Source organism: Hyla sarda, chromosome 5, assembly GCF_029499605.1.
Source record: "Hyla sarda isolate aHylSar1 chromosome 5, aHylSar1.hap1, whole genome shotgun sequence".
Classification (NCBI taxonomy): Eukaryota; Metazoa; Chordata; class Amphibia; order Anura; family Hylidae; genus Hyla; species Hyla sarda.
Window position 1 is genome coordinate 291,663,553 of NC_079193.1, and position 27,617 is coordinate 291,691,169.

The 27,617-nt window shown below is 42.7% G+C and overlaps 1 protein-coding gene across 3 annotated transcripts in view; it reads right to left on the bottom strand.

Annotated features, from left to right (window-relative positions):
* The window catches only part of LOC130272700 (kinesin-like protein KIF20A), a 96,150-nt gene extending 73,777 nt beyond the window's left edge, over nucleotides 1–22,373 (bottom strand). The window contains exons 1-5 of one of the 3 annotated variants that reach the window (XM_056518564.1): nucleotides 22,163–22,373; nucleotides 18,349–18,475; nucleotides 3,058–3,141; nucleotides 2,375–2,494; nucleotides 2,152–2,290 (exon numbers count right to left, since the gene is read on the bottom strand). In XM_056518564.1, coding sequence (XP_056374539.1) covers nucleotides 2,152–2,290; nucleotides 2,375–2,494; nucleotides 3,058–3,141; nucleotides 18,349–18,459 — 454 coding nt within the window. In that variant the 5' untranslated portion in view covers nucleotides 18,460–18,475; nucleotides 22,163–22,373. Of the gene's footprint in view, nucleotides 1–2,151; nucleotides 2,291–2,374; nucleotides 2,495–3,057; nucleotides 3,142–18,348; nucleotides 18,476–20,160; nucleotides 20,198–21,999; nucleotides 22,130–22,162 lie in introns of those variants that run through there. The other 2 variants (XM_056518565.1, XM_056518566.1) reach the window with 2 other exon arrangements.
* Nucleotides 22,374–27,617: the final 5,244 nt, after the last annotated feature.

The following is a 27,617-nucleotide window of genomic DNA, read 5'->3' on the forward strand; positions in this document are numbered from 1 at the left end:
TTTTTATTTTTCCGTGTATGGGGCGGTATGAGGGCTCATTTTTTGCGCCGTGATCTGAAGTTTTTAACGGTACCATTTTTGCATTGATAGGACTTATTGATCACTTTTTATTCATTTTTAAATGATATAAAAAGTGACCAAAAATGCACTATTTTGGACTTTGGAATTTTTTTGCGCGCACGCCATTGACCGAGCGGTTTAATTAATGATATATTTTTATAATTCGGACATTTCCGCACGCGGTGATACCACATATGTTTATTTTTATTTACACTGTGTTTTTTTTTTTATTGGAAAAGGGGGGTGATTCAAACTTTTAATAGGGGAGGAGTTAAATGATCTTTATTCACTTTTTTTTTTCACTTTTTTTTGCAGTGTTATAGGTCCCATAGGGACCTATAACACTGCACACACTGATCTTCTATGTTGATCACTGGTTTCTCATAAGAAACCAGTGATCAACGATTCTGCCGCATGACTGCTCATGCCTGGATCTCAGGCACTGAGCAGTCATTCGGCGATCGGACAGCGAGGAGGCAGGTAGGGGCCCTCCCGCTGTCCTGTCAGCTGTTCGGGATGCCGCGATTAGCCGCGGCTATCCCGAACAGCCCGACTGAGCTAGCCGGCAACTTTCACTTTCACTTTTAGCCGCGCGGCTCAGCTTTGAGCGCGCGGCTAAAGGGTTAATAGCGCGCGGCGCCGCGATCGGCGCTGCGCGCTATTAGAGGCGGGTCCCGGCTTCACTATGACGCCGGGCCCGCCATGATATGACGCGGGGTTACTGTGTAACCCCGCGTTATATCAGAAGAGCAGGACCAATGACGTACCGGTACGTCATTGGTCCTTAAGGGGTTAAGTCAAATATAAACAAAAGTGGTATCGATTAAAACTACAGATCACGGCGCCCCGTATACGGAAAAATTATAAGATATAGGTGGGCAAAATAGGGCAATTTCAAAGCTACAAATTTTGTTAAAATAGTTTGAGACTTTAAAAAATAAATAAAAATTTAGCAGTACCATAATAAAAAAAAGCATACTGGGTCAAAACATTTTAATCGAATTGACCCACAGAATAAAGAAATCATGCAATTTTTAAAGTGTACAGCGTGAAAACAAAACATTCCAAAATTTGCTAAAAATTGTGTTCTTTTCAGTTTCCACATAAATTAAAAAATTTAGGTTGCACTGTACATTTTATGGTAAAGAGTGATGTCATTAAAGTAAAATTGGTCACGCAAAAATAAAAAACAAGCCCAAATATGGGTCAGTGGATGAAAATATATGATTTTTAGAAAGGGAGGAGGAAAAAACAAAAATGCAAAAATGAAGTTGGCTTGGTCCTTAAATCGTACCCATCAGATCACTGTTATATGTTGCTCAGTATCTCATCCTGATCATGTACTTTGTGTCTGACCTACATTTCTCTCAGAATTCGCTTTATTTCTGAAATACCTTAATTTTGTCCCCCAGAAGCAGAGGGGGGGGGGGGGGTACTCACTGTGATAACCACTCCCCCTCCTTCACTAAGTCCAGTGATTCCCAACCAGGGTGCCTCCAGTTGTTGCAAAACTGCAGATCCCAGCATGCCCACACATCATTTGGCTGTGCAGGCATGCTGGGAGTTTTAGTTTTGCAACAGCGGGAGCCATATGATTGTAGTCCCCTTTATCGCGCGCGTACACACACACACACACACACACACACACACACACACACACACTAGATAGACACACACATACATACATGCAGGGACACTTTTTGTCTGCAATGAGATGTTTCTGCCTCTCACACAGCAGACATCAGTGAGAGCCCGGCCGCAGTCTCCCTTCACATAAGTCTGCAGTGTGTACAGCCCCTCCCCCCTCCAAAACGTCCAGGACTGAATGCATTCCAGAAGGCAGGGGGGGGGGGGGCAGTTCTTTGACTGGCTTTTTCAGTATGAAATACTGAAAATCTTTTAATGAAAACAATTGCAAAACCTATTGGTTTTGCATGCTTTACAACATATCAAAAACATTTTTATATCTGACAGTGCCTATTTAAGGCCAAAATGGGCTTGGTTCTTAAGGGTTAATAAAATTTAAAAACAAACCGTAACGGCATCAAAAGTATTAGTGAGTATAATTCTTCTTAGAGGTCATACCAATACCTTGGATTGTAAAGGTTTTCCCAGCATTTGTGACCCCATAATTGAAGACAAGTCCATTCTGCCCATTAGCAAAAGAGACCACCAAGTCTTTCACAGTGCCTTCAAAAAAATCTGCCTGCGTTGTGTCTTCACCAAATATCTAGAGAGTAAAGAGCATTCATGTAAAAGTCATGTAGGAATATATAGGACTCCTTATTCTGTCACGTGCAATGGCACCACCTACCCTGGTGAAAGTAAATTTATGCACTGACTGCCCGATACCTCGTTCACAATTTTTCATTGTAGAGGAGTCTTTAGGAGCACGCAGGGACACAATCTCAGCATTTTCAGTAGTTACACATTCCTAAAGAAACATACAATGACACATTGAAAAAAGCCACGCTTGCATTCACTACCTAGAGAAGTTAGGGAAGCGCTCTTATTTCATGTAAGCTGTAGCCTGCAACTATACATCCTAATCATTCCTTAGAACAAACATTTAATGGTTCAAAGTACATCAAGTAAGGTTGCATCCACATCTAGGATTTTTGCATACAGCAGAATTTCTAAAGTGCCTCCTGCTGTATTGCTGCAGTATCCACGCAATATCCTATTGATTTAAGTGAGTCGCTTGGAGTCAAGAAGTGCAGTGTCTTGTTTTCCACCTATTGCTGGTTTAACTGGACTGAAAAACATTTTCAGGTTGTTCAAAATGACCCATCTGGAGAATTAGGAGTATGGATTTAGCAGCGATAAGGCAGGAGGCTTTGAAAAATTCTCCCACCATATCTGGCTGCCGAATCCTGGATGTGAATGCACCCTTAAAAGGATCCATAAAAACCTGCTGAAGAATGGATCTGTCACTGTCAGTCCAGAAATGCCAGTGTAAGATGGGCCTTCCAATGAAGTGTAATGTTTGAAACCAACCTGGGATTCATTGTTCGTAAGCTCAGACTTTGAGAAAGGTCGCACTCTCAGGTATACTTTCAGTGGATGCGATGCTTCAGTGTTCTGTGAAAAAGGCATAACAAACAAATACGTTTATGGGCAAGTCTGAGAATTTTTAACTTTTGTAGAAAATCTACATACTGCCATGACAAATTCCCCTTGTATGTAATCAGATCCTGCGGTTATCTGTCCAGCTGACCTCTTTTCCTAGAGCTCACACTACGGAATAGCAAGGAGAAGTAATTCCGCCTTGCATTACACTTCCATTGACTGTAGTGGGTTTTCTACTGTGTTTACATAGCTTTAAGTTCTGCAACGGAACTTCTGGTGAGGATTCAGATTCCAGAAAATAGAACAGTCTTCCACTGGAATTCAGTAGCAAAAGCCCATAATTACCATATAACACGCATTTTTTTATAGTCAAAAATGTTTAGCCTAAAGTCTATCTGCGTGTTATATGCCAATAAGCCGCTGCAGTTCAATTATTTAAAGCGGGCATTTTAAATCAATGAACTGCAGCGGCTTTTGCAGGTCCTGAGACCTGCCGTCGCTGCCTGATTCTCTGCCCCTGCCTATCCTGGGGTCCAGAGACTGCCGGCGCCGCTGCCCCATTGCCTCCCCCATCCCCGGTTTTTCTGACCCCACAGAAGCCCCCAGGAAAGGCAGGGTGAGAGGCCGTCGCTGCCTGCTTCTCTTTCCCTGCCTTTCGTTGGGTCTAGAGCCATGCTGCCGCCGCTTATCTCTCCCGGCTATCGTCGCGCCTGCCCCATTGCCTCCCCCATCCCCGGTTTTATAATTACCTGTTGCCGGGGTCGGGTCCGCGCTGCTTCTGGCTCCGATGTGGCGTCTCCTGCGTCGTTGCTATGCGCTGCGCAATGACGAGTGACGTCGCGTGTGCGTGTGTGTGTGTGTGTGTGTGTGTGTGTGTGTGTGTGTGTGTGTGTGTGTGTGTGTGTGTGTGTGTATATACACACACGTGCCGTATTGCGTGTCTGGGATGACTAGATATGGCATGGCTAGGACAAGGCTGTCATAAGTATGCGGCAGGTCTAGAATGGAGTGGCGCCGAACGCCAGATGCGGTTATAAATAGATGCTGGATGTGAGCCTAGGACAGGGTGAATTTCCGCGATATTCCTGTGACCTGTCCCATTGCAACTGATGGTATATGTGGTATGTGTGTCCATGGACTCATGTTAAGCTAGCTAATTTTAGACGAAGAGGGGGTAAATTTCCTCCTTTCTAATACTAGATATGGGTAAAAATGGGTTTGAGGTGTTGGTATTAATTGAACTCTAATGTATTAGTGTATTAAAGATATCTCCTAAAAGTAAAGGAGGGTTTTGAGAGTTTTAGTTGGCAACAGCTGGAGGCCCACCAGGGAAGGGGGGCTTGTGGGCTATGAGACAGAGGGGGCTATGGAGTTTGCAGATGTAACCAGACCTCACTGATAGAATTGCTGACAGGAAGTGTGGGGGGGGGGGGGGGGGAAGAGAATTGCACAGAGTTGTACAGGGGGGGAAAAAAAATATGAAGTTTTGATGGAAAACATGAATTCAGAATGGAATTGAGGAATTATAGATATTAAGGCAGTTGCAAGTTTGAAATATATTGATGGTTGCTAGAGATAAATACATGCATACCTTCTTATCCTATCAGGGTAATATAGAGTTCTATACACAACAGTGTGATGTGGATATAGATAGGCAGAAGATGTTGGCTGAAAGTATGATGAAAATATTTAGGTAATGAAATGGAAATTGGAAACTGGAGATTGAGGGGGGGGGGGGGGAGGGAGTGTGAAAATAGAACTGTCTGTATAATGCTATCATTATGGATCTAAGAATGCCTTATGGCGTAACACCCTAAAATCACAACCCCAGACATTGTTAAGATTTTACCTTTCTTCATCCCATGCTCTCTCTCTTTTTCTGGAGATAGCCATGAGGCTGCTAGTCTCTGCCACATGCTTACTCCGTATGGGGAGCAGCCATGTTACCACCTCCCCCGAAGTGAAGTTCCTCCCCCAGCCACCATTTTAGCTCACCCAATTAGTTCCCACCTCCACTCACCAGCAGCCATTTTAACACACCTAGTCTAGTGAAGCCTGTATGATGAATTAAGAATACATGACCAATGAATGGTTTCTGGTGAAGCTGTGTATGTACATGTTTATGTCATAATGAACCTATTTGATGATATTTTATTAATTTCTTAAGTTTGTTTTCGCAGGAGTGCAGGATGGATGGAAAAAAAATGGAATTTATAAAAGGAAATGCTATTAATTGTCTGATTATATTATATTATATTATAGGTGTAACTAGAGAAGTGTGGCCAAGGAGAATAAAAAAAAATGTAAAATAAATTAAAAAAAAGAGTGATCACTAATTATTGATTACCTTTAAGCATTTAAAATCAGCTAATGGTTTATTGATTATAAATAATGCGCATTGAAGGTTATTTTTTTCCCCAATTTTTGAAAGAGCTCTGTATATTTCTATTCTTTTACATTTTGTTTTTGGTGAGAATGTGGGCCCTGTGTGTTGTATGTTGAGTATTTGTAAATGTTGGTATTGTTACACGTTACATGTGCATGGTATGTCTCCATGTAAAGTAAGGCAGAAATCCAGTGAGACACTGGTTGCTCAGAAGTTGTTGAGGAATGACCAAACCGAAACTAGGAAAAAAAAAAGCCAGACTCAAAAGGGGTGGTGACCAGTGATAGGAGTGGGAGGAGAAAGGTGGGGCTTATATGAAGATTGACAGAACAGCCTTGGTCTACTGAAACAGTCACATTAAATTGAGGTAACTACATTTCTACTGTTTAAATTCGAATGTGTTTATAGTACCTGCATACACCATGTGATACCTATACATTCTACATTGCATCTATTTGAACAACATAAATTCTGAGTGAATAACTTTATAATGATATTTAGTGTAATACGAAGATGCTGATTGTCTTAAGCTTATAAGGTTAAAAATTCAAGAGCCATGACAAGGATATCAGAGAATCCATGGATGATGCTGAGCTATAAATTGTAAGCTTGTTCCAAGTAATGTAAAAATGTAATACATAAGACAGGATATATGGTGACCACATGAAGAATGAAGTTCTACTACAATAAAACCACTCGATCTGAGATGGTGGTTCAGAGAAGTAGAGTTGAAGGTATTCACCGAGATGTGCAAGATATCTAAAAGGTAGGACACAATGAGTATGGGTACACTTTAATTACCGCTCACAAGTATGGGCCTATTGAAGTAAAAGTGTTCTTGAATCATTGAGCGAACCAATCTGTAGTTTGTAATTCAAGTGTTCAAAGTCTGAGAGCGGCCAGAGAAAGGGCCATCGTAAAGATCAGAGACATGAAGGAAACAGCCCCAGAAGCCAAGGGGACTAAATGAGGAAGGAGGCTGCCAAGACTGCAGCACTCCTGTTCCCCCACAGTTATGGTACAACGTTTACAGGTGGATGGGCAATGTGGAATTTTCTGGTTAGGTCTCTTGCAGGAACCAGCAATGCAAGCTGAGAGAGACCAATGGAAGAAGAAAGAGGTGGTACAGAGAGTTAAAAAAAAAAAAAAAAAAAAAAAAAAATGCATGTGCCAGCAGTCATGTACCCCATGGTAACATATATGACCCCATACACTAAGCAGAGGGGAGCTATGTGTGTAGTAATGTCCATACATTGGGTGGCCTCAGGATTCAACAATGCAGAAAGAAGGTTTGTACAGACTTCATTATTTACATCTGTTATGACCTAGTTAAAACAATAAAGGTACCTGACCAACACACTCCATAATCATCTTACTTTTTCAGAGAATATGAGTAGACTTCATCTAACTGCCTGGGGTAGGCCAATATCAGTATCTCCTTGTCTGATTGTACTGATCCCTAATTATAGATACAGTAAAGTATACAATTAAGAACCTTTTGTAAAATTGTACCTAGTTCAGATTCTGTAATTGTCACGCATTTCTTCAAAACCTATGCAGTAAATAAGTGAGGAAAGAGACGATTACATATGATGATCCCGTATAGATGTATCACAACGGATTGTTAGGAGGTGACGTATGAGGAGAATCAGTAGGTGAACATGTACAAATAGCAGGGTGAAGTAAGTATTTCAATGGATGATAAGGTTATAAAGAAAAAGAATACTTGGTGTAAGATTATAGAAAGGATAGACCTAGCTAGCAGGATGAGTAAATGGTAACTATCGTAAAGTATGGGATACTTGGATATGAAGCTTAGAGTCAAATTAGAAGGGAATTAAACTGGGGAATGCACATTAGTCAAGACACACCTGCCCATACACACTTCCATTACCGAACCTATAAAGGAATCCAAACCACACTTTAGAAATAAATGTGCAGACCCTGCTGGGAGTTTTGATCCCTCTGTATATATTGATGTTATAGGAGTCCCAAGGGGGGTCCCAGATGAGTAGAGCTATAGATCAAGTAAAAAGCTGGAGTTGAGTCAATGATATCTCAGATTTCTATGAGTAAAATTAAATCATATCTATTATAGCCAATAAAGATTAATACATTTCTTTGTAAATGCTCTTAGAGTTCAGGCCGAACAACTAAGAGCCACATCCGCTATAACATTCCAAAATGGTACGGCATTAGATATGATGTATGGTGTAAGAGGAAAAGGGGGGGGTATGCATGATGTTGGGGAGACCTGTTGCACATCCCAGCCAATACAGGACCGGTAAAATAACCACACTCATAATTCTAATAATCTTACTTGGTTGTGTGTTGTGTTTTGCCTTGCCTAAAGAAGAAGTGTGAGACGACCGTCGAGAATGCCACGCCAGTGAAGGCAAATGTGGACTTTGAGATTACAGATGAAGCCTATACCCCATTACAGAGCTTCAATGCCATCTATAACACCAGTGACCCATAGGGACAGCATCTGACTCCATATGTGTAAAGTCTGAGGCTAAGGGGGTCCATGGACAAGCCATGGGTCGTCTAAAGTACAGTGAAGCGTTCGAGAAAACACATTGGGGCAGATGAGTTAGGATGATGGAAATTAGGGAAAATGGTCATTTTAGGGGGGCTTGTGATCGATGTATATGTGTATATATACATTTTATATACTGTATATGTAAAATGTCCATTTAGGATGAAGACTCCATACTTCTGTTACTTGTCCACTCCTTCCCCATCTGCTCTCTCCCTCCCCGCCCCACCTTTTGAACAAAGAAGCCCGGGAAAGGCATAGTAGGGGGGTGGGAACTTATGCTAATTATAGAGGTAATATAACCAAGGACTGAATAAAGGCAGAGAAGCATTTGAAACCGACATGGCTCTGTTTGATTTACTTTGGTATACAAATGCTGTATACGGATTTGGCCGGGAGTAAGATAACTACAAGAGCACTGATAAAAATCCATATCACCTATATCCAAGGAAAAAAAAAAAAAAAAAAAAAAAAAAAAAAAAAAACACATCACACCTAAGTGTAAAGTGCAATTCAGTGGAGTTTATTCCCTTCCAAACAGAGTTACAGAGCAGGCTACAATTTGTCGCTTCTAATGCTTGACAAACGCAAAGACAGGTCACTGAAAGGCAGCCTTCTCTGTAACACTTTTTGGAATGGAATAAACTCCACTGAATTCTGCACTTCTTGGGACTGCACTGGAAAAATGTAGAACCTAAGATGTTTGTCTTGCAGATGCTGCAGTGATGGGTTTTGGCTGGAAGAAGTCATCATGTTGGTCTGAGCCAGATGGAGAACAGAAGGAAAGAGAACGACGCTGACCCTAAAAGACGTGAATTGTGAGTCAGTTAATGTAACTATGTATCTTATTGCGCAACACAACGGGTCTGTATTATGGCGGGTGGTGATTCTGGGGTCTGTATTATGGCAGGTGGTGATTCTGGGGTCTGTATTGATGTGTGGACTGATTCTGGGGTTTGTATTATACAGGTCTGAGTTAAAATTGTTGTTCTCACTGTAAGGTCCTTACAGCATGAACAATATATAGGGACAATTCTGTTAAAAAAAATTAAAAAAAATAAAAAAATAAAAAAACACCGTGACCGGCACACCAAGAGTCTTCGGAAAAAATTTGGGCACATGTTATGCATTATGTGAACCCCAAAAGTGAATCACTATGTTTAATATGCTTTATAGCATAAGAGCATGATGTCAGCCATTTTGTGTATGTTCTGACATAGACCAAAATTAATTCTAAAGTCCTTTTCTGTATAAATGCCAGTCGGAGCAGAATACTTCTTAGCTCTTGATATTTATGGTGTTTAGAGAAGAGACTGATAAGGGGTCTGGTTACACTCTAGACAACACTACTATCATTCATCCAAGGGAGAGAAAGGGGGGGTTGAGATAAGAAAATAACTATGTCTCATCTGAATGAACATTAGTTCTTTATATATAAGGTAATCAGTACATATGATTGTCATATACTGTTAATATTGAAAAGGGCATCAGTACATATCTATCTTCTTATATATGATTCTCATAGGCAACATTGCTCCATGCTCTATATTCCTAAGACCTGGAGAAATATTCCTAAGACTAACAATCAATCACCAAGACTGGACAAACAGGGAGATTCACATGTGTGAAAGAGGCCTACATCAAACTTATCGTTCCAATAAATTTAAATGTCATATTGGAGACACTGTCTATGAGAATCGAGGGTTTAATTACTTATAGATGTCAAAAGTAAGACCTGTTTGTTAATTATGGCTCCACATTTCAAATGTGGAATGTTGGTTTAAGACAAATTATTGACAAGTTAACCCTTAATGGTAATGATGCTAATTGCTTATGCAATAGCAACCCCTAATGGATGGGTAGACATTACACTGACAGGAAAGGCATTATGGGTAATGTGCTCAATGCATTCTGGGTAGTAAAGTGATGTCAGTCATTACCATATGTACACGCCCAACCTACATTCATTGGGGAATTGCAATTTAGGAGGGTGTGTCTAAAAAATAAAAATAAAAAGTCTGGTAAACCAGATGTTAGGGAGAGCTGACACGGAATACTGAAGGCTGATACTGAACTGGAGGCTGAACTGCTCTAACTGAGAACACAAAGACAAAGGAAAGAGTAGGGCTAGGCGGTATACCGGTTCATACCGAATACAGAATTTTTTTGGGCTGCACGATATGAATTTTCCCCCATACCGCAATACCGGTTGGGCCCCTCCCCCTCGGGAATGCATCATCAGCCCAGCGCTGTCCCTACATCGGGGAACTAATTCTATGTGACCCGCCAGAGCTGCCCTCCTCTTTGTTGGGGGCTGCCAGAAATTTATACTGTACGCCAGTGGTCTCCAACCTGCAGACTTCCAGATGTTGCAAAACTACAACTCCCAGCATGCTGGGAGTTGTAGTTTTGCAACAGCTGGAGGTCTGCAGGTTTGAGTCCACTGCTGTCCACTGTATCCCTATGCCCGGGCTGCAAAAAAGAAAATAAACAAACTCACCTACGTCGGGGCCTTACGCTGGGGATGGGAATATGGGACAGCAGTCAGCCTATCACCGGCCGGATCGATGTCCCGCCCCGGCCAGTGATAGGCTGAGCCCACTGTCAATGTAAGGAGCTCTGGCCGGCTTCTTACATGACAGTGGGCTCAGCCTATCACTTGCCAGAGCGGGACATTGCTGCGGCTGGTGATAGGCTGACGGCTTTCCGACTTTCCAGTCCCAAGAAACAGCGTGTGGCCGACGTAGGCGAGTTAAAGCTTATTTTCTGTATCTTTTGCAGCCCGGGCATAGGGATACAGCGGACAGCAGTGGTCTCCAACCTGCGGACCTCCAGCTGTTGCAAAACTACAACTCCCAGCATGCCCGGACAGCCATTGGCTGTCTGGGCATGATGGGAGTTGTAATTTTGCAACAACTGGAGTTCCGCAGGTTGGAGACCACTGGCATACAGTGAGTTCCGGCGCCGGTGTAGGCCCCTAACAAAGAGGAGGAGGGCAGTGCTTGGGGTGACATATGCGAGTAGTACCCCGCTGGGCTGATCATTAATTGGGGGAGCAGAACAGTACTGGCGGGTCACATGGGGGGGGGGGGGGGGCGCGCGCTTAGCCGAACACTGCGCGGGTCACATGATTGGGGGCGCGCAGAACAGTGCTGGCGGGACACATGATTTGGGGGGGGGGGGGGGGATGAAATTACTGTTATATACCGTGGAACTGCCGTAAGTTTAAAAAAAAATACTGTGATACACATATTTGGTCATACCGCCCAGCCCTAGGAAAGAGGTCCACAAGATGGAAGCCATGAAAGCCATGTGAGATTCCAGATGCCGGACTGATCACACAGTACCAACCCAATGGCTGTCCCCGACGATGAGATGGACCGTTCAGTGTTCCTCAGAGCAGAAGTAAGGTTCTTACAAAAGTTTTGGTAAGTGACACAAAAATGGTATTCCATTTAATTAAGACTAATTGGGAAAATGTGGATGGAATTATACCATTTAGATTGGCGAATTAATTAAATTAATTATCTCGGTATTGAGATTATAGTTTTAGGATACTGTGGGACTTCATTCTACCTGCAGAAGAATCAAGACTCAATCTATCAAAGCATTAAATAATTACTTATACATACTGATTGAATTCCTACTCGCCAAGCTAAGCGTTTTAAATATATTTTCCACACAGGAAACTTGTTTCAAGATCTTCCTCCTAAAATATAGAGCAAGATCATATATCTCTGCTAATTGTCTTAATAATCTTACCAAGATAATGTATATATTTATATCTTAGATGGATTTCCCCATTCTTGGAATTGTGTGATCTGTAGTGGTTAGAAGGGGGCAGGGAGTGAATTTAGCATTCCATATTGATGTCTAATTATTAGATATTGCCCACCTTAATATCATGAGGTTTCTCTGAATAGAGTGATATGTAACCTTTTTATATGATATTTCTAACCTAGTGGCTTTTGTTTATTGTAACGAGTTACTAACTACTCACATGTATTGTTCTACTAAATGTAGTCAATTAATCTTATACTGTTTACTAATATCTAATTGATATTCATTTGCATATATAATTGTTTATTACTCATTTATGTTTATTATCTTATAACCAATAAATCTGCGTACATTATAATACCTGTGTATTATTGTATATTGCAAAACTACATCTTTAAGCGTTACTGTCATCCCATCATAAAAAGAACTTGTTGATATCTGAGGAAATAGTCGGACTCAGATGTGAATTGTATTGATTAGCTTTGTCTACAATTAACCAGGTCATAAGTGAGATTTTTAATAAATAATTTTTATGACTATAATTCATAATTGAGTTATTACCGCACGACACACATCACTACCAAAAGGTTGCCTACCCCTGCTTTAGGCGTTTCACAGGAATAGCTGCAAAGTGAAAGAAAATTCAATATCTCAATATAAAATTCTTTTTACACTAACATGTTCTTGTAGACCCAGTTTTAGAATTTTTACAAAGGGGTAAAAGGAGAAAAATCCCACCTAAAATCTGTAACCCAATTTTTTGGGATTTTGGAGAGTGAATTTTGCTGAAATGGTTTCTGGGGGGGGGGGGGGGGGGGAATATTGCATTTAGGAAACCCCTATTGTGCCATAACAGAAAAAAAAAAGAAAAATAAATAAAACACACATGTCATACTATTTTGGAAACTAGACCCTTCATGGCACGTAACAAGGGGTACAGTGAGCCTTAAAGGGTTTATCCAGGAAAACAAAAAAATGTTATATATCAACTGGCTCTTGAAAGTTCAACAGATTTGTAAACTACTATAAAAAAAATCTTAATCCTTTCAGTACTTATGAGCTTCTGAAGTTAAGGTTGTTCTTTTCTGTCTCTGGAAACGCCCAGTTTAGAAGAGGTTTGCTATAGGGATTTGCTTCTAAACTGGGTGTTTCCCGAGACAGTTTTCCTGGATAACCTCTTTAACACCCTACAGGTGTTTGACGACATTAAGTCAGATGTGTAAACGAAAAAAAAGTTATATTTATTTTCACTAAAATGCATTTTTTTCTCCAAATTTACAATTTTTACAAAAGGTATTAGAAGAAATGGGGTGACAACTTTTGGGGGGCATTTTCTCTGGGGGAGTATGGAAATACCCCATGTGAGGACGTAAAGTGCACTGTGGGCGCACTACAATGCTCAGAAGAGAAGGAGCCACATTTGGCTTCCTGAAAGCAAATTTAGCTGAAATGGTTTTTAGGGGGGCATGTCACATTTATGAAGCCCCTGTGGCGACATAGCTAAAAAATTTTAAAAAAAATTAAAACACATGAGATACTACACCCCTCAAGGAACATAAGGGGTACATTGAGCCTTTACACACCACAGGTGTTTGACAAATTTCTGGACGCGAAAATGAAGAATTGCATATTTTTCACTAAAATGCTGGTGTTACCCCAAATTTCTCATGGTCACAATAGGTAGAGTAATGAGACAAAAAGCCTCCCCAAATTTTTTACCCCAAGTATGGAAATACCCCATATGTGTATGTAAAGTGCTCTGCGGGCGAACTACAACTTTTTGTTGGAATTAAAGTCGAGAGCCATGTGAGTTTACAAAGCCCCCATGGTGCCAGAACAGTGGACCCCCCCCCCCCCCCCCCCATGTGACCCCATTTTGGAAGCTACACCCCTCACAGAATGTAATGTAAGACACCAGTGGGGTGTAAATGCTCACTGTACCTCTTATTACATTCCGTGAGGGGTGTAGTTTTCAAAATGGGATCACATGTGGGGGTCCACTGTTCTGGCACCACAGGGAGGGGGGGGCGCGCTTTGTAAACACACACGGCCTTCAATTCCAGACACATTCTGTCTCCAAAATCCCATTGGCGCTCCTTCTCGTTGAGCATTGTAGTGCGGTGCAGAGCACTTTACATCCACAAATGGGGTATTTATATACTCAAGAGATCGTGTTACAAGTTTTGGGGGGCTGGGGGTTGTAGTTATGTAACAGCTGTTGCCTAACTACAACCCCAGCATGCACAAACTACCAAAGTGCATAATGGGAGTTGTAATTGTGCCTTCTGCTGTTGCATAACAACTCCCAGCATGCCTTTGTGCATGCTGGGGTTGTTGCTAGGCAACTGCAGGAGGCACGGAATTACCGCCTGCTGCTGCGCACGTCCTGCCCATCATCCTGCTGCAGTTGTCCCCGCTCCGATCCCGCCACCAATGCCGGGGATAAGGGGCTACCACTACAGGTACACACCCCTGGCACCCACCATCTCACCCTCCGGAGTAGGGGCGGAGCGGGTGCCATTAGGGACACCCCCACAGCAGCCGTCCTGATTAGTTGGCCACTCCTGCTGCTAAAGGGTGAAAGGTGCTGTGTCGGATGGCAACTATCACCCTTTTTTTCCGGATCACCGGGGACCCGATATCGCCAATCTGATTTCCCACGGGCGTACAAGTACACACTGGGTCTTTAAAGGGTTGATCTCCCTCATAAAGGTCAGGGGTTACCACCTTTAAAATGGGTACTCCGGTGGAAATATGTATTTTTTTTGTTTTTTTGTTTTTTTTAAATCAACTGGAGCCAGAAAGTTAAACAGATTTGTAAATGACATCTATTGAAAAAATCTTTACCCTTCCAGCACTTTTTAGCAGCTGTATGCTACAGAGAAATATATGTATTTTTTTTAAATCTTGTCCACAGAGCTCTTTGCTGACACGTGCTGCACGTGTCAGGAACTGTCCAGAGCAGCATAGGTTTGCAATGGGGATTTTCTCCTGTTCTGGATAGTTCCTGATACGGAAGAAATAGTTTTCCACCAGAGTACCTCTAACTAAATTAGCCAATATCTTTTATTTTTTTATTTTTTTTTTTAACTACACATATCAGTTTTTTTGGGAAGAAACAACTCAGCCTTTATTACACAAAAATATTTCTCAGCATGTTTAGGGACAGTAACAGCCTTTTCTACATGAAATAAAAACAAGGGAGGAAAGGATCAGAAAAACAACTGTAGATAGGCTTCGATAAAGACCATGTAGCCCTCAGTACTCCCAGATCTCGGATTCTTCAGCGTCTCACCCTCTGGGACTGTCACTGGAGTAAACATCAAGGGCTCAGGAAGCTCCATACAGAGAGCTGAATGAAGCACAGGACGCTAGACTAAGGATCCTATAATAGAGGACCTTGTCTGCGCTCCGGAAGTGATCGTGCGTCATTGAAATACTTTTCATTCATAGCGCTGCTATCAGAATGCCCCATATTCACTGTCATAGGTCAGGACCCTGGTGAATTTAATACATTGAGCCGCTGCATATACTGACAGCGACACCTATGTATTCACTACAGGATGGCCGTGCTGGATGCGCGAAGCGTTAGCACATGCGCAGTATAATATTAATGAGATATGGATAGCGAGGCTAGACGGAGGTACACACGTACTTCGCGCAGTGGCAGCTTCTTTGTTTACAACAAAGGAGCGAGGAAACGGAGATCCTGATACACAAGATCGGCTAAAAGACATCGACAATCAGAAGACTGGAAAAGGATTGTGGAACCCCGCTGGCTTCATCGCTCCACGTGGGGAGGTTATTATATAATTATTTTCATAGATTATAATATTGAATAAGTTTTGACAGATCTAAAATCACATGACCGCCAGTCCATCCAATCATGGACTGGGGGTGGATACTATGCTTAATGATTTATGTAATGCACTTGTGTTTTCACCAATCATGTCTTTTCACTATGGATTTAAGTTTGTTCCATTGTCATTTGCACTATGCTTGAGAAAGGCTTACTTTTAGCCGAAACGTTGCTGCTTTACTAGCTTTGATGCAATAAAAAATGAGTTTGCTAATATACGGGACCTGGCGATTGCTGCTGTTTCCTACAGAGGGATAGCAAGGGTATATGTATATAGAAGCGCTGGGGGGTGCAGACATCTAACGTTATCTGCCCCCACAGCGCTTCTATAGTCATATGCCGCTGCGGCTGCTGCTAGAACGCTTTTCATTCATAGCGCAGCAATGACTTATCTATAGATGCTGCGTGGGTACATATACTTGCGCCAGCGGGGGGGGGGGGGGGGGGTGGTGTTTATATGTGCTGCAGGGGGCATATTATAAATGCACTGGGGGGGGGGGGGCTAGATATAGGCTATATGTCTGTCCCCCTGTGCAGCACAATATATCTTGCCCCCCAAAGAGCTTTTAATATAGATATGGCCCCCCTGCTACTCCCAATGTTAATTTTTAAATCTCCCGCTGAGAGCCCTGAATGGCTCCTCAGTACTGACCATTCAGGGCCCTTACAGGGGATTCAAAAATGAAAGTTAAAACACACTGATACATTGCAGTGCATGCTGCCCGCTCCCCTGCTTTATAACCTCTGATCGCATTGTGTCTCAAGTGAAACCCGGTGAGATCAATCCCTCAGCCCCTATACTACAACCCCCATCATGGAACAGACTGTTCCATGATGGGGGTAGTAGTACAAACACTAATGTAGCCTCCCCAGCTGTCTGCAGACTCCCGCAGGCAGGGAATTACTACTCCCATCATGGAAACAAGTCTGTTACATGATGGGAGTAGTAGTCCTTCAGCACTGCAGGAGTCTGCTGATGTCAGCTCTTCAGAGCATTCTCAGAAGTAATAACGGATATTGTAAACCATGTGCAAACGGATGACAAAGGCCATAGACTTCAATGTTAAAAATAACAGCCGTTAATTTACCCGTTTCTTGTGACGGAAGAAAAATTAGTGCATGTCCGTTATTTCTCCAGTCACAACTTACGGCCGTTATTCATGACGGGCCATAACGGGTAATAAAAAAAATTCCATAGACTTGAATGGGATTGTTTAACGGCCGTCTAACAAGGGTTTTCTGACGGACGTTTGTAACGGATGAATTTTTATAGCAGGAAAGCAGCCCAAGAGATATTCTCTGATAACAAATCTGTCTTTACATAACCATGGTTGTTCCAGAGGAAAAGATAATCACAACAGATTGTTAGGATGTGACATTGTATGAGGAGAATCAGTGGGTGAACATGTACAAATAGTGGGATGAAAGAAGCACCTCAGTGGGTGATTATGTTATAAGGAAAAGGAATACTTGGTGCAAAAATATAGAAAGGATAAGCCTAGCTAGTGGGATGAGTAAATGTTAACTACTGTAAGGTATGGGATACTTGGGGATATGAAGCTCAGAACCAGATTAGAAGGGAATCTGACTGTAGAATGCACATTAGAAAAGACTCTTATGCCCATACACATTTTCACTACCGAACCTACAGAGGAACCCGAACCACACTCCAAAAGAAAACGTGCAGCCCCTGCTGGGAGCCTAGACCCCCCGGTGTATATTGATGCTATAGGAGTCCCCCTGCTACTCCCAATGAGTCCCAGATGAATTTAAAGATAAAGTAAAAGCTGGGGTTGAGTCTATAATACCCCACATTTCTATAAACTAGAATGTAGACTGGATTATATCCAGCAGAGATTCAAATTACTTAAAGGTCAGGCCGAACAACTAAGTGCCACATCCACTATGACATTCCAAAATCATATAGCATTAGATATGGTGTTAGCGGAAAAAGGGGGGGGGTATGTAAAAATGTTTAGAGAGACCTGTTGCCCATATCTCAGCCAACACAGGACCCAATGGTAAAATAACCATAAATAAACTAGAAAAAGAAAAAAAAAAACTTTAAAATTCTGGAATCTCAGACCCTAGAGATCAGTACTTTGGATGGGAGGGTAGAAAAAGACTTGGGTCCAAACAGGAATAACCATACTTCTAATCTTGATAATCTTGCTTTTGTTGTGTGCGGTGTTTTGCCTTAAAATGAGTGAGAAGGCCATCGAGAATGCCACACCAGTGATGACGAACGTGGAGACTACTGATGAAGCCTATACCCCATTACAGAGCTTCAATGCCATCTAACACCAGCAAACCATAGGGACAGCATCCGACTCCATATGTGTGAAGTCTGAGGCTAAGGGGATCCATGGACAAGCCATCGGTCGTCTAAAGTACAGTGAAGCATTTGAGAAGACAAATTGGGGCAGATGAGTTAGGATGATGGAAATTAGGGAAAGGTAAAATAGTCATTTCAAGGGGGATTGTAATTGATGTAAAAAAAAAAAAAAAAAACAACTTCAGGATGCCTAGTGTGGTGTAAATAATAGTTAAAATTGACAAATTTTCTATATTACTTATATTGTAGGAAAAGAAAGCGTATATAGATTTCAGTCCTTTGCAACACCTTACCTTTCAGTCATACAGAAAGTGACTTACCAGGACTGAGGAATTTGAGGTAGTAGTGTCCCCGGCAGCACTGCACATGGAGGGATCCAGCAGAGAGCTCTGCTCCGCAGACACCATGGTACTTTCATCTCTGGTGTCCATTAGGAAAGGATTTAGACTAAAAAGAAAACCCACAGTTATGTAAAGGTGATAATGTAATGTTGTCACATCATTAGAATATATAGAGCCATCACTACATACTGAACCTCCTATTTCCCAGAACACATGCATCAAGTGATCATATAAAATGTTTTTTACACAGCACCCACTGAAATCACTCAAATTCTCTGTGGCGAACTATCAGAGGGATGTGTGCTTGAGACATACATAGCTCAAAGCAGTGTTTCCCCAACCAGGGTGCCTCCAGCTGTCGCAAAACTACAACTCCTGGCATGACTGGACAGCCTTTGGCTGTCCAGTTTGTTGGGAGTTGTAGTTTTGCAACAGCTGGAGTCATCCTATTGGAAAATACTGGCTCAGGATTGTCTACACAGAGTAGTATACCACGGTTTTAAGTCCATTCACAAAACCAGATACGGGGCAAAAAATTAGCCAGAGTCACTAGCCGAGTCTGGTTTGCTCATTAAAGTGAATTAGAAGCTGCGCGCCCGATGTTTACATTTCTCAGCAGGACCCGGCAGCCGTAGGATTCAAACAGTGTGAATGCAACCTTAGGGTATGTTCACACGAGTGGACCCACAGCGTATTTTACGCTGCAGATCTGCCACTGAAGGACCGCTGCATGGTGGCTTTACATGTGCCTGCTCGGAGCAGCAATACGCCGCTCCGAGCAGACATACTGCGAGAGTTGCCGCACAAGCCCAGTGTACTCACACACATCGTGGCCGCTCCCCCTGCTCCATGAGGTAGGCCGAGAGCTGCCACGATGCGAGTATACTGCACATCGTAGTGTGTCTGCTCGTAGCGTATTGCCGCTCCGAGCAGGCACATGTAAAGCCACCGTGCAGGGGTCCTTCAGCGGCAGATCTGCAGCGTAAAATAAGCTCTGGGTCCACTAGTGCGAACGTACCCTTATACAGGCTGTACTACAGCTCGGCCCACTTCAAGTGACTGAGTTGTAGGACCATAGGGGGAGATTTATCAAAACCTGTGCAGAGGCAAAGTTGCCCATAGCAACCAGCTTGCTTCTTACATTCTTAACAAGACTGCTGAAAAATGTAAGTAGTAAGCTGTGACAACTTTGCTTCTGCACAGGTTTTGATAAATCTCCCCCTATTAGGGTTCACTCAAGTGCTACAGCTCCTGTCAAACGCTCAGTGACAGATCACAAGACGATCTAATATTGATGATCAATTCTAAGCCATCAATAGTGAAGTCCAAGAAAGCCTCTTTATCCCAAACAGCACAATGGAGCAAATATACAAATCCCACCTAACACTTTGTTATATGATCAATTCAGTGCGTATTCAGACATGAACGGCTATATCCAAGTGTATTTTTATTTTTTTATTTTTTTATGTTAAACCCATTTATTGTATGTCAATTTGCCCCCTAATAATTTGCATCAAATTCAACAGGAACACGATAATTTAATCCCTTCCCTAATAAAAGTTTGAATCACCCCCTTTCCCCCCCCCCCATAAAAAAAAAAAAATTAAAATTAAAAGAGTAAAAATAAGCACACATGTGGCATCACTGCGTGCGGCAATGTCTGAATTATAAAAGTGTGTTAATTAAACCGCACATCAATGGTGTATGCGCAAAAAAAAATCTAAAGTCCCAAAAATTGCATATTTGGCAGTTTTTATATCATGAAAAAAATAAAAATGAATCAATCAATACCGTGAAAAACTTCAGATCATGGTGCAAAAAATGAGCCCTCATACAGCCCCCTAGACTGAAAATTAAAAAAAAGAGTTATAGGGGTCAGAAGATGACAATTTTAAACATATACATTTTCCTGCATGTAGTTATGATTTTTTTCAGAAGTACGACAAACTCAAACCTATATAAGTAGGATATCATTTTAATCGTATGGACCTACAGAATAAAGATAAGATGTCATTTTTACCAAAAAATGTACAGTGTAGAAACGGAAGCCCCCAAAATTTACAAAATTGTGTTTTCTCCAACTTTATCGAACAATGATTTTTTTTTCCCATTTCGCAGTCGGTTTTTAGGTAAAATTTCTGATGTCATTACAAAGTAGAATTGGTGGCGCAAAAAATAATCCATCAAATGGATTTTCAGGTGCAAAATGGAAGTTTTTTTTTTTAGGGCACGTTCACACGCTAGTAACTAGCAGCAGGTTTCCCACTGCGAGTTACGCTACCATTCATTTGAATGGGTCCGCGGACAGTCCGCAAATCTGTCACTATTGCGGACCGATTTAAGTCAATGGTAGCGTAACTCACAATGGGATTCCCGCTGCTAGTAATAGCATGTGAACGCACCCTAAAGGTAAGGGGGGAAAAACGAAAGTGCATAAAAAAAACTGAAAAAATCCTGGATCCTTAAGGGGCTAAGACAGACTGATCAAACCTTTTGATATTTCAAGACATGTGGAATTTATAAGCTTAGACAAATCACATAAAAGCCCAAACACAAGTGTAAAAAATAAAAACCATGAACCTCATTTTACAATAAGATTTTAAGGCTGGATTCACATCACGATTTGAGTGTCCGATGCACAGATACGATTTCAGAAGCTCACATCACCTGAAATCGCATCTGTGCAGGGACAGGTACTGACAGATATGGAGCCATTAACTATTATGGGGCTGCGGACCCGATTGTAGTCTGATAGTGACTACGATCTGGTCATTTTCTCAGCAGGTCAGATTTTTGACAGGGACTGAAAATCATGGCAGACCATCTGTGTCAAAAATCTGACCTGCTGAGAAAAATGACCAGATCATAGTTACTAGCAGACTACGATCGGGTCCACAGCCCCATAATAGTTAATGGCTCCGTATCTGTCAGTACCTGTCCCTGCACAGATACGATTTCAGGTGATGTGAGCTTCTGAAATCGTATCTGTGCATCGGACACTCAAATCGTGATGTGAATCCAGCCTAAAACTAAGCCTTAAAAAAAATACACCATGGAATCACAGCCTTTTTTTTTTTTTTTTATACCAACTAGTAAGTAGTCACACCCTTTCAGATGTCAGAGCACCATGGGAGCTGTAGTTATGATAGGAGTTGTAGTTCTGCAACAGCTGGAGAGGGGTACAGATTGTATCTATATAAATGTTCTCCAAAAGGGGAAGATTTATTAAAACCTGTGCAGAGGAAAAGTTGGCCAGTTGTCCATAGCAACCAGGTTGCTTCTTTCATTTTGAAATGGGCCTCTGAAAATTTTAAGCGCTCTGATTGGTTGCTATGGGCAACTGGTCGACTTTTCCCTCTGGACAGGTTTTGATAAATCTCCACAAAAGTAACTACAGCAGTGATTCCCAACCAGTGTCTCTACAGCTGTTTCAAAACTACAACTCCCAGCATGCCCGGACAGCCAAAGGCTGTCCGGGCATGCTGGGAGTTGTAGTTTTGCAGCAGATGGAGGAACACTGGCTGGAAATGGTAAAGAATAAGGCAGCATTAGATCACACATGAGGCTCATGTGCAGGGGATTGCCACCACTAGGGGGCAGAATTACTGTGCCTCAGCCGTACACACTTACCGCACACCTGACACATTTTAGGGAAAAGAAAAAGTCACATGAAAACCAGCAATTCCTCACATGTAGCACAAAGGATGCGACTTTTTAACACTTAGCGACACATTGCAAAGCTAAAAAAAAGCCGCCAAACTTTAAAGTCACAAGCAGCCCGAGTAGAACATACATTGTAATGTCGGCAGAGGACACAGGACGCTGCTCACACACGACCGCACAATCACTGAGCGATTACCGACCCCGCCCGTCAGCTTCATATTTCCCGCCATTCATGTGACCTCAGTTCCTATTGGACACCGATACAGCCAATAGGAATTCTGGGATGGTCCCCGCCCAGGTTCGGACGATGACGGCTCAAATGTTTCCCGCCTGTTTGTTGTAGACGTTGTATCATTCAGCAGATGTGAATCCAGAGCGGCCCCTGCTGGCCGTGTTTATAGTAACATCCCATCGCAGCGCAATTGACTTATAGTCCTCTGTATTGTAACCTGAAAAATGAACACTGCAATCTCTGCTGTAGTTTTTCCCTATTTTTAGCCAACCTTCCAGAATTTATTGATGGGCCCCAATAAGGGTCCCCCAGAAGTGCCTGCATATCCCCAATAAAGCCAGTGTAGTGGACACATTGTGGCCACCATGAGGTCAAACCACCGGGCTGTTGCTATTTGTTTTAGTTTCTATTCAGATGCAGCAGATTTTTTTGTTAAATTTTATGACTGAAAATCAGTTTAATTCATCTATCAGGCATATAGATTAGTGCAAGTCCCATTCAGAGGAGTGTGATGGGAGACATTTCTGCAACAAGCCTGTGGTGAAAAACAGCTTATTCCCAATCCACAGGGTAGTGCAGTGTTTTCCAACCAGGGTGCCTCCAGCTGCTGCAAAACTACAACTCCCAGCATGCCTGGACAGCCTTTGGCTGTCCAGGCATGCTAGGAGTTGAAGTTTTGCAACAGCTGGAGGCACCCTGGTAGGGAAATACTGGGGTAGAGGATAGGGCCGGCATTTATCATTGTAGGTGTAAGTGAAGCATTTATCATTGTAGGTGGAAGTGAAGCATTTTTCGACACCTTTTTTGTGTACTGGTAATGTGTAGGAGCACCAGATTTATTAAATTATCACAGAGCATTTGATAAAATGTGTGCAGGTCACATTTTCTGAAATTTCTCTCTTCACATAAAAGCCAAGCTAAGTCTGGGCTGGTGTAGTTTTAGAGACTTTTCATTGGCTTTGCACCTTTTTTGCGCCTTTTGAGTAGATAGTGGGATAATTCTAGAGCCTGACCCGTCACCACTGTCAGGCCATGTTCATATGACGTGGAGACATTCCACACATTTGAATAATCCGACAGTCCCTAGGACCGCTCGGTAATGCACCATCTCATAGACAGCAATGTGTTTCTGAGAGAAATACGCAAAAAGAATAGACAAGTCTATTCTTTTCGCGGACACTGGAATCGGGATTTCCATGGCAAACAACTGCCACGTAAATTCCACCATATAAACAGTGCAGAAGAATCTCATTGAAATCAATGGAACTCTGCTGCAGCGGGATGTCCATGCAGAATATTCCTGCAGAATTCCATAAGGACATCCCTAGCCTACATAGGACACATTTTCACTGAGCCCATTTTTGCTAATGCAGATCAATTATGGAAACTGCAGCAACCTGCAAGACTTCGTGCCCATGCACACCACGGAAATTCAAAGAATTTCCTCTCTAAATTCAGCCAGTGGATCTGTTGCCCAGAATCACACTTATTTGGGGTGAATTTTACAGTGGAAATAAGCATCGGCAAAACTAATGGGTCCTAATTGGCTTTTCCAAGTGGATAGATTGCAAGAAAAGTAAGAAAAGTAAAATAAACATGTTCATTCTTTTGGCAGAATGCAGATTGATAGGTCCCACTACAGAACATCCATAGGGTGTGATCAATGGGATTCTGCTGCTAGTGGATGCCTCTCAGAATTAATTTCAAGCAGAATATTCCTAGTGTGTATATGGACACCTAACAGATCCTTTCACTTTTTCACATTTTGTTATGTTGAGGTCTTGTGCTAAAATAAATTAGGTGCCCCATCATTCTGCACTCAATACCCTATAATGATTAAGTGAAAACTGAATTTTAGGAATTCTTGCAAAAAAAAAAAAGGCATAGATATAAGTATTCAGACCCTTTGCTAAGATGCTTGAAATTTTGCTCTGGAGCCTCCCATTTTTTCTTGATCATCTGTGAGATGTTTCTATACTCTGACTGGAGTCACTTGTGCTAAATTCAGTTAAAGGGGTACTCCACTGCTCAGCATTTGGAACAAACTATTCCGAACGCTGGAGCATGTGACGTCATAGCCCCGCCCCCTCGATGCAAGTCTATGGGAGGGGACGTGACAGCTGTCCCATAGACTTGCATTGAGGGGGCGTGGCATTACATCATGAGGGGGCAGGGCTATGACATCACGAGCTCCCAGCGCCGACTCCAGCATTCGGAACAGTTTTTTCCAAATGCTGAGCAGCAGAGTACCCCTTTAATTGGACATGATTTGGAAAGACACAGCCCTTTTTGTAGGTCTCACAGCTGACAATGCATATCAGAGCAAAAACCAAGCCATGAGGAGGAACTACTGCCAATAAAGCTCAGAGACAGGATTGTGGGGAGGCACAGATCTGGAGAAGACACAAAGAAAATTAGCCTAAAAACTAAACATAACTCATTAATTCACATGGACTGGACAGTGCAATTAGTAAAAATGTCAGTCTTTACACCAATAGCTTATTAATGGTTAACATAGCGAAATTGCCATCTACTGTACTATTTTGAACTGGGGTTTGCAGGTCACAAGTACAGTATTTCCAGGCCTATCACTTGTTTTCCCTCTTGATGAATTGTTTTGTAACTCAATTGGAGCAGAAATATTCCAAGTCCATTCTCTAAAGCCTGCAAACATAACCAAGATATGAGATGTGAGATGTGTCAGATTAGAGGGGTCCTGACCACAGACAATCCCCCAACCCCTTTGAGAGAGACTACGGACCAGAGTCTTAGGAATGGAGCAGGAGATTGGAGGATCATCAGATATAGTGGAGTACAACTACCTTCAGCACTACCATGGGCTAGGAAAATGCAGTACACCCAAAAAACTTCCCACTCCATTCTGAAGTGCCACCAATCACCTAGTATAAGACTGCAGGAATCCCCATGATCCGATACTCCTCTATCCTTTGGTTAGGGGATAAGTGTTTTAAGTTGAAATACCCCCCTTAAGGGTGGGGTCACATAGAATTGATCTGCTGGATATTTTACACTGCGGCTCTGTTAATGATGGACCCTAAAGTGTGTCTCCAGCTGTGCCTGCCCGTATCGGCAGTTCACCACTACGAGCGGAGACCGTGATCTGCAAGTCACCATGCGCAGTGTACTCCTATCCAGAATGCTCCTGGCCTAGCTCAGAGAGCTGTCGCAATGTATGCGAGTACAACGCACATGCGCACAGTACATTGCAGATCACTGTCCAATTGCCACTATGAGCAGGCACAATTTGAGGCACTGTAAAATATGTTGATCCGTTCCGTGACCCTAACCTTAAGGGAAGCCTGTTACTACATTTTGGGCCAAACAAACCACCATTACATATTTATGCAGCTGTGTGTCAAACCTGCCTAAATTTGTGTTGTAATTAACCAGCCGGAAGGGGACTTCGTCCACAAAAGAAAAATGTCACATGTTCGCACCCGCACTAACCACAGGTACTGATTGATAGTGCCGGAGACGCTGATTCCTACGATCCCTACCTTAGCCGGATCCAGCCGCCCGCACTCTTAGTTTTATTATATCTGGAAATGTGGCTGTAACTGGCACAGGCGGGGTTTCTGTAGCTTAACACTGACTTCAGCACTGCCAGCTTATGAATATTAATCCCCCTCACTTTGGCTCTCCCTCTCTTCGCTGCTCCCAACTGATCTTCACTCCACATGTGCCGCTTCCTGACATGTGCAGTGAAGTCCAGTTAGGAACAGCGAAGAGCTGGAGGGGGGTGAATATTCATAAGCGGGCTGCGTTGACATTAGTGCCAGTTAAGCTACAGAAAAACTGCCAGTGCCAGTTACAGCCACATTTCGATATCAAACTAAGATTGCGGGCAAAGGGCAAGATGGAGCCAGCCAAGGTAGGGACCATAGGAATCAGTCTTCACACTATCCATCAGTACCTGTGGTTAGTGCGGGAGCAAACATGTGAATTATCCTTAACCTTCCTGCTGCAATCCTTTCAGATAGTGAAGATTAGGCCCAGTGGCATCAGGGTTCAGCGTTCCATACTAAGCCAATTAGTGCAGCATTGATTTCCCACCATGGCCAGTGGTGGGCATAAATATAACCAGCTCAAGCACCACAGATTCTGTTAAGTGGCCAAGGTTCTAACCTGTCCTGCTGGATAACCCCATTATTTTACTTAAAGTTCAAGACTCTTCAGCTTTGGGCACATGTGCACTGTTTCAGAGCAGGTATTGACCATACACCTTGCTGTGCTGCCCAAGGGCAATAAAATCTCACCTGAAGCTGCCAAGACAAGTCCTGACTGGAAGTAGTTCACTCTGCTCCTACTAAAGTTAGTAAGATCAGAGGCTGCAGTAAGTGTACTGCTGCTACACAGTAGGAAACTGCTTCCGGCTATGACCGGGAATAAATGTCATTGTGGAGGGTCTGACTGCTGGGACCCTCACGATCTGTAGCCCAGCACTCATGCACAGAGCACTAACCACTGCACAATGGTCGGCACCTCCATACATCTATGGGCGAGCCAAAGATTAGTACAGCCTTTGTACCTCTGGTTCTCCCATAGACAGTGCATGGAGGGGACAGGTAGACTACCTCAGAGGAAAGCTGGCCATTGGGGAAGAAAAAAGTGCCCCTGCAGCTGAATCTCCCAGCCTCTCCCACCAGCTGTTGCAAGACTACAACCCCCAGCATGTCACTGTAAGGGCATGCTGGGAGTTGTTGTCTTGCAACAGGTAGCAGGTGGGTGCTACATGTGCAGAGAAACTGTCCCTGTGAGGCTAGCAGGGATGCAGATAATGTGCATGAATGCTGAGAACTGCCCCTGTAGGGTGTTAGGGGTGTGTACACCTGAGCCACTCATAGGCTGGCTCATCACAACACCAATGTTATGAGAAGTGTCCCTGTAGCCTAATGTGACCCTGGCTGTGATTGGCTAAGGCCCCTGGCAACAGGGACCCTTCATTACGCTTGTGTTCTGAACAAAACTATTCCGAACACTATGGGCACGGGGTTTGCAGTTGCACCTGCAGCAATTTGTACTAAACCACTATACACAGGATAGGGGCAAGTGTCTGGAATTCTCCTTTATGTAAAAATTATTGTAGCCAGCTTCATCCCCAAGCTGCAGGGGGTTCATGGCCCAAACCCACTAAACACCTACTTTACAAAGTCACAAGAATGGCATAAACTCCAGCTTTGTGTAACTTTTGCAAATTTGCAGCTTTTCACTTGTATTAAGAGCATACATGGCTTCATAACACTCTTCAATACTCCAGTCTGTACAGCATATATATTTTCTAATGTTGCTGCCAAAGCCAGTTCTTTTTACCCATTAAATCTGAAATGAACAA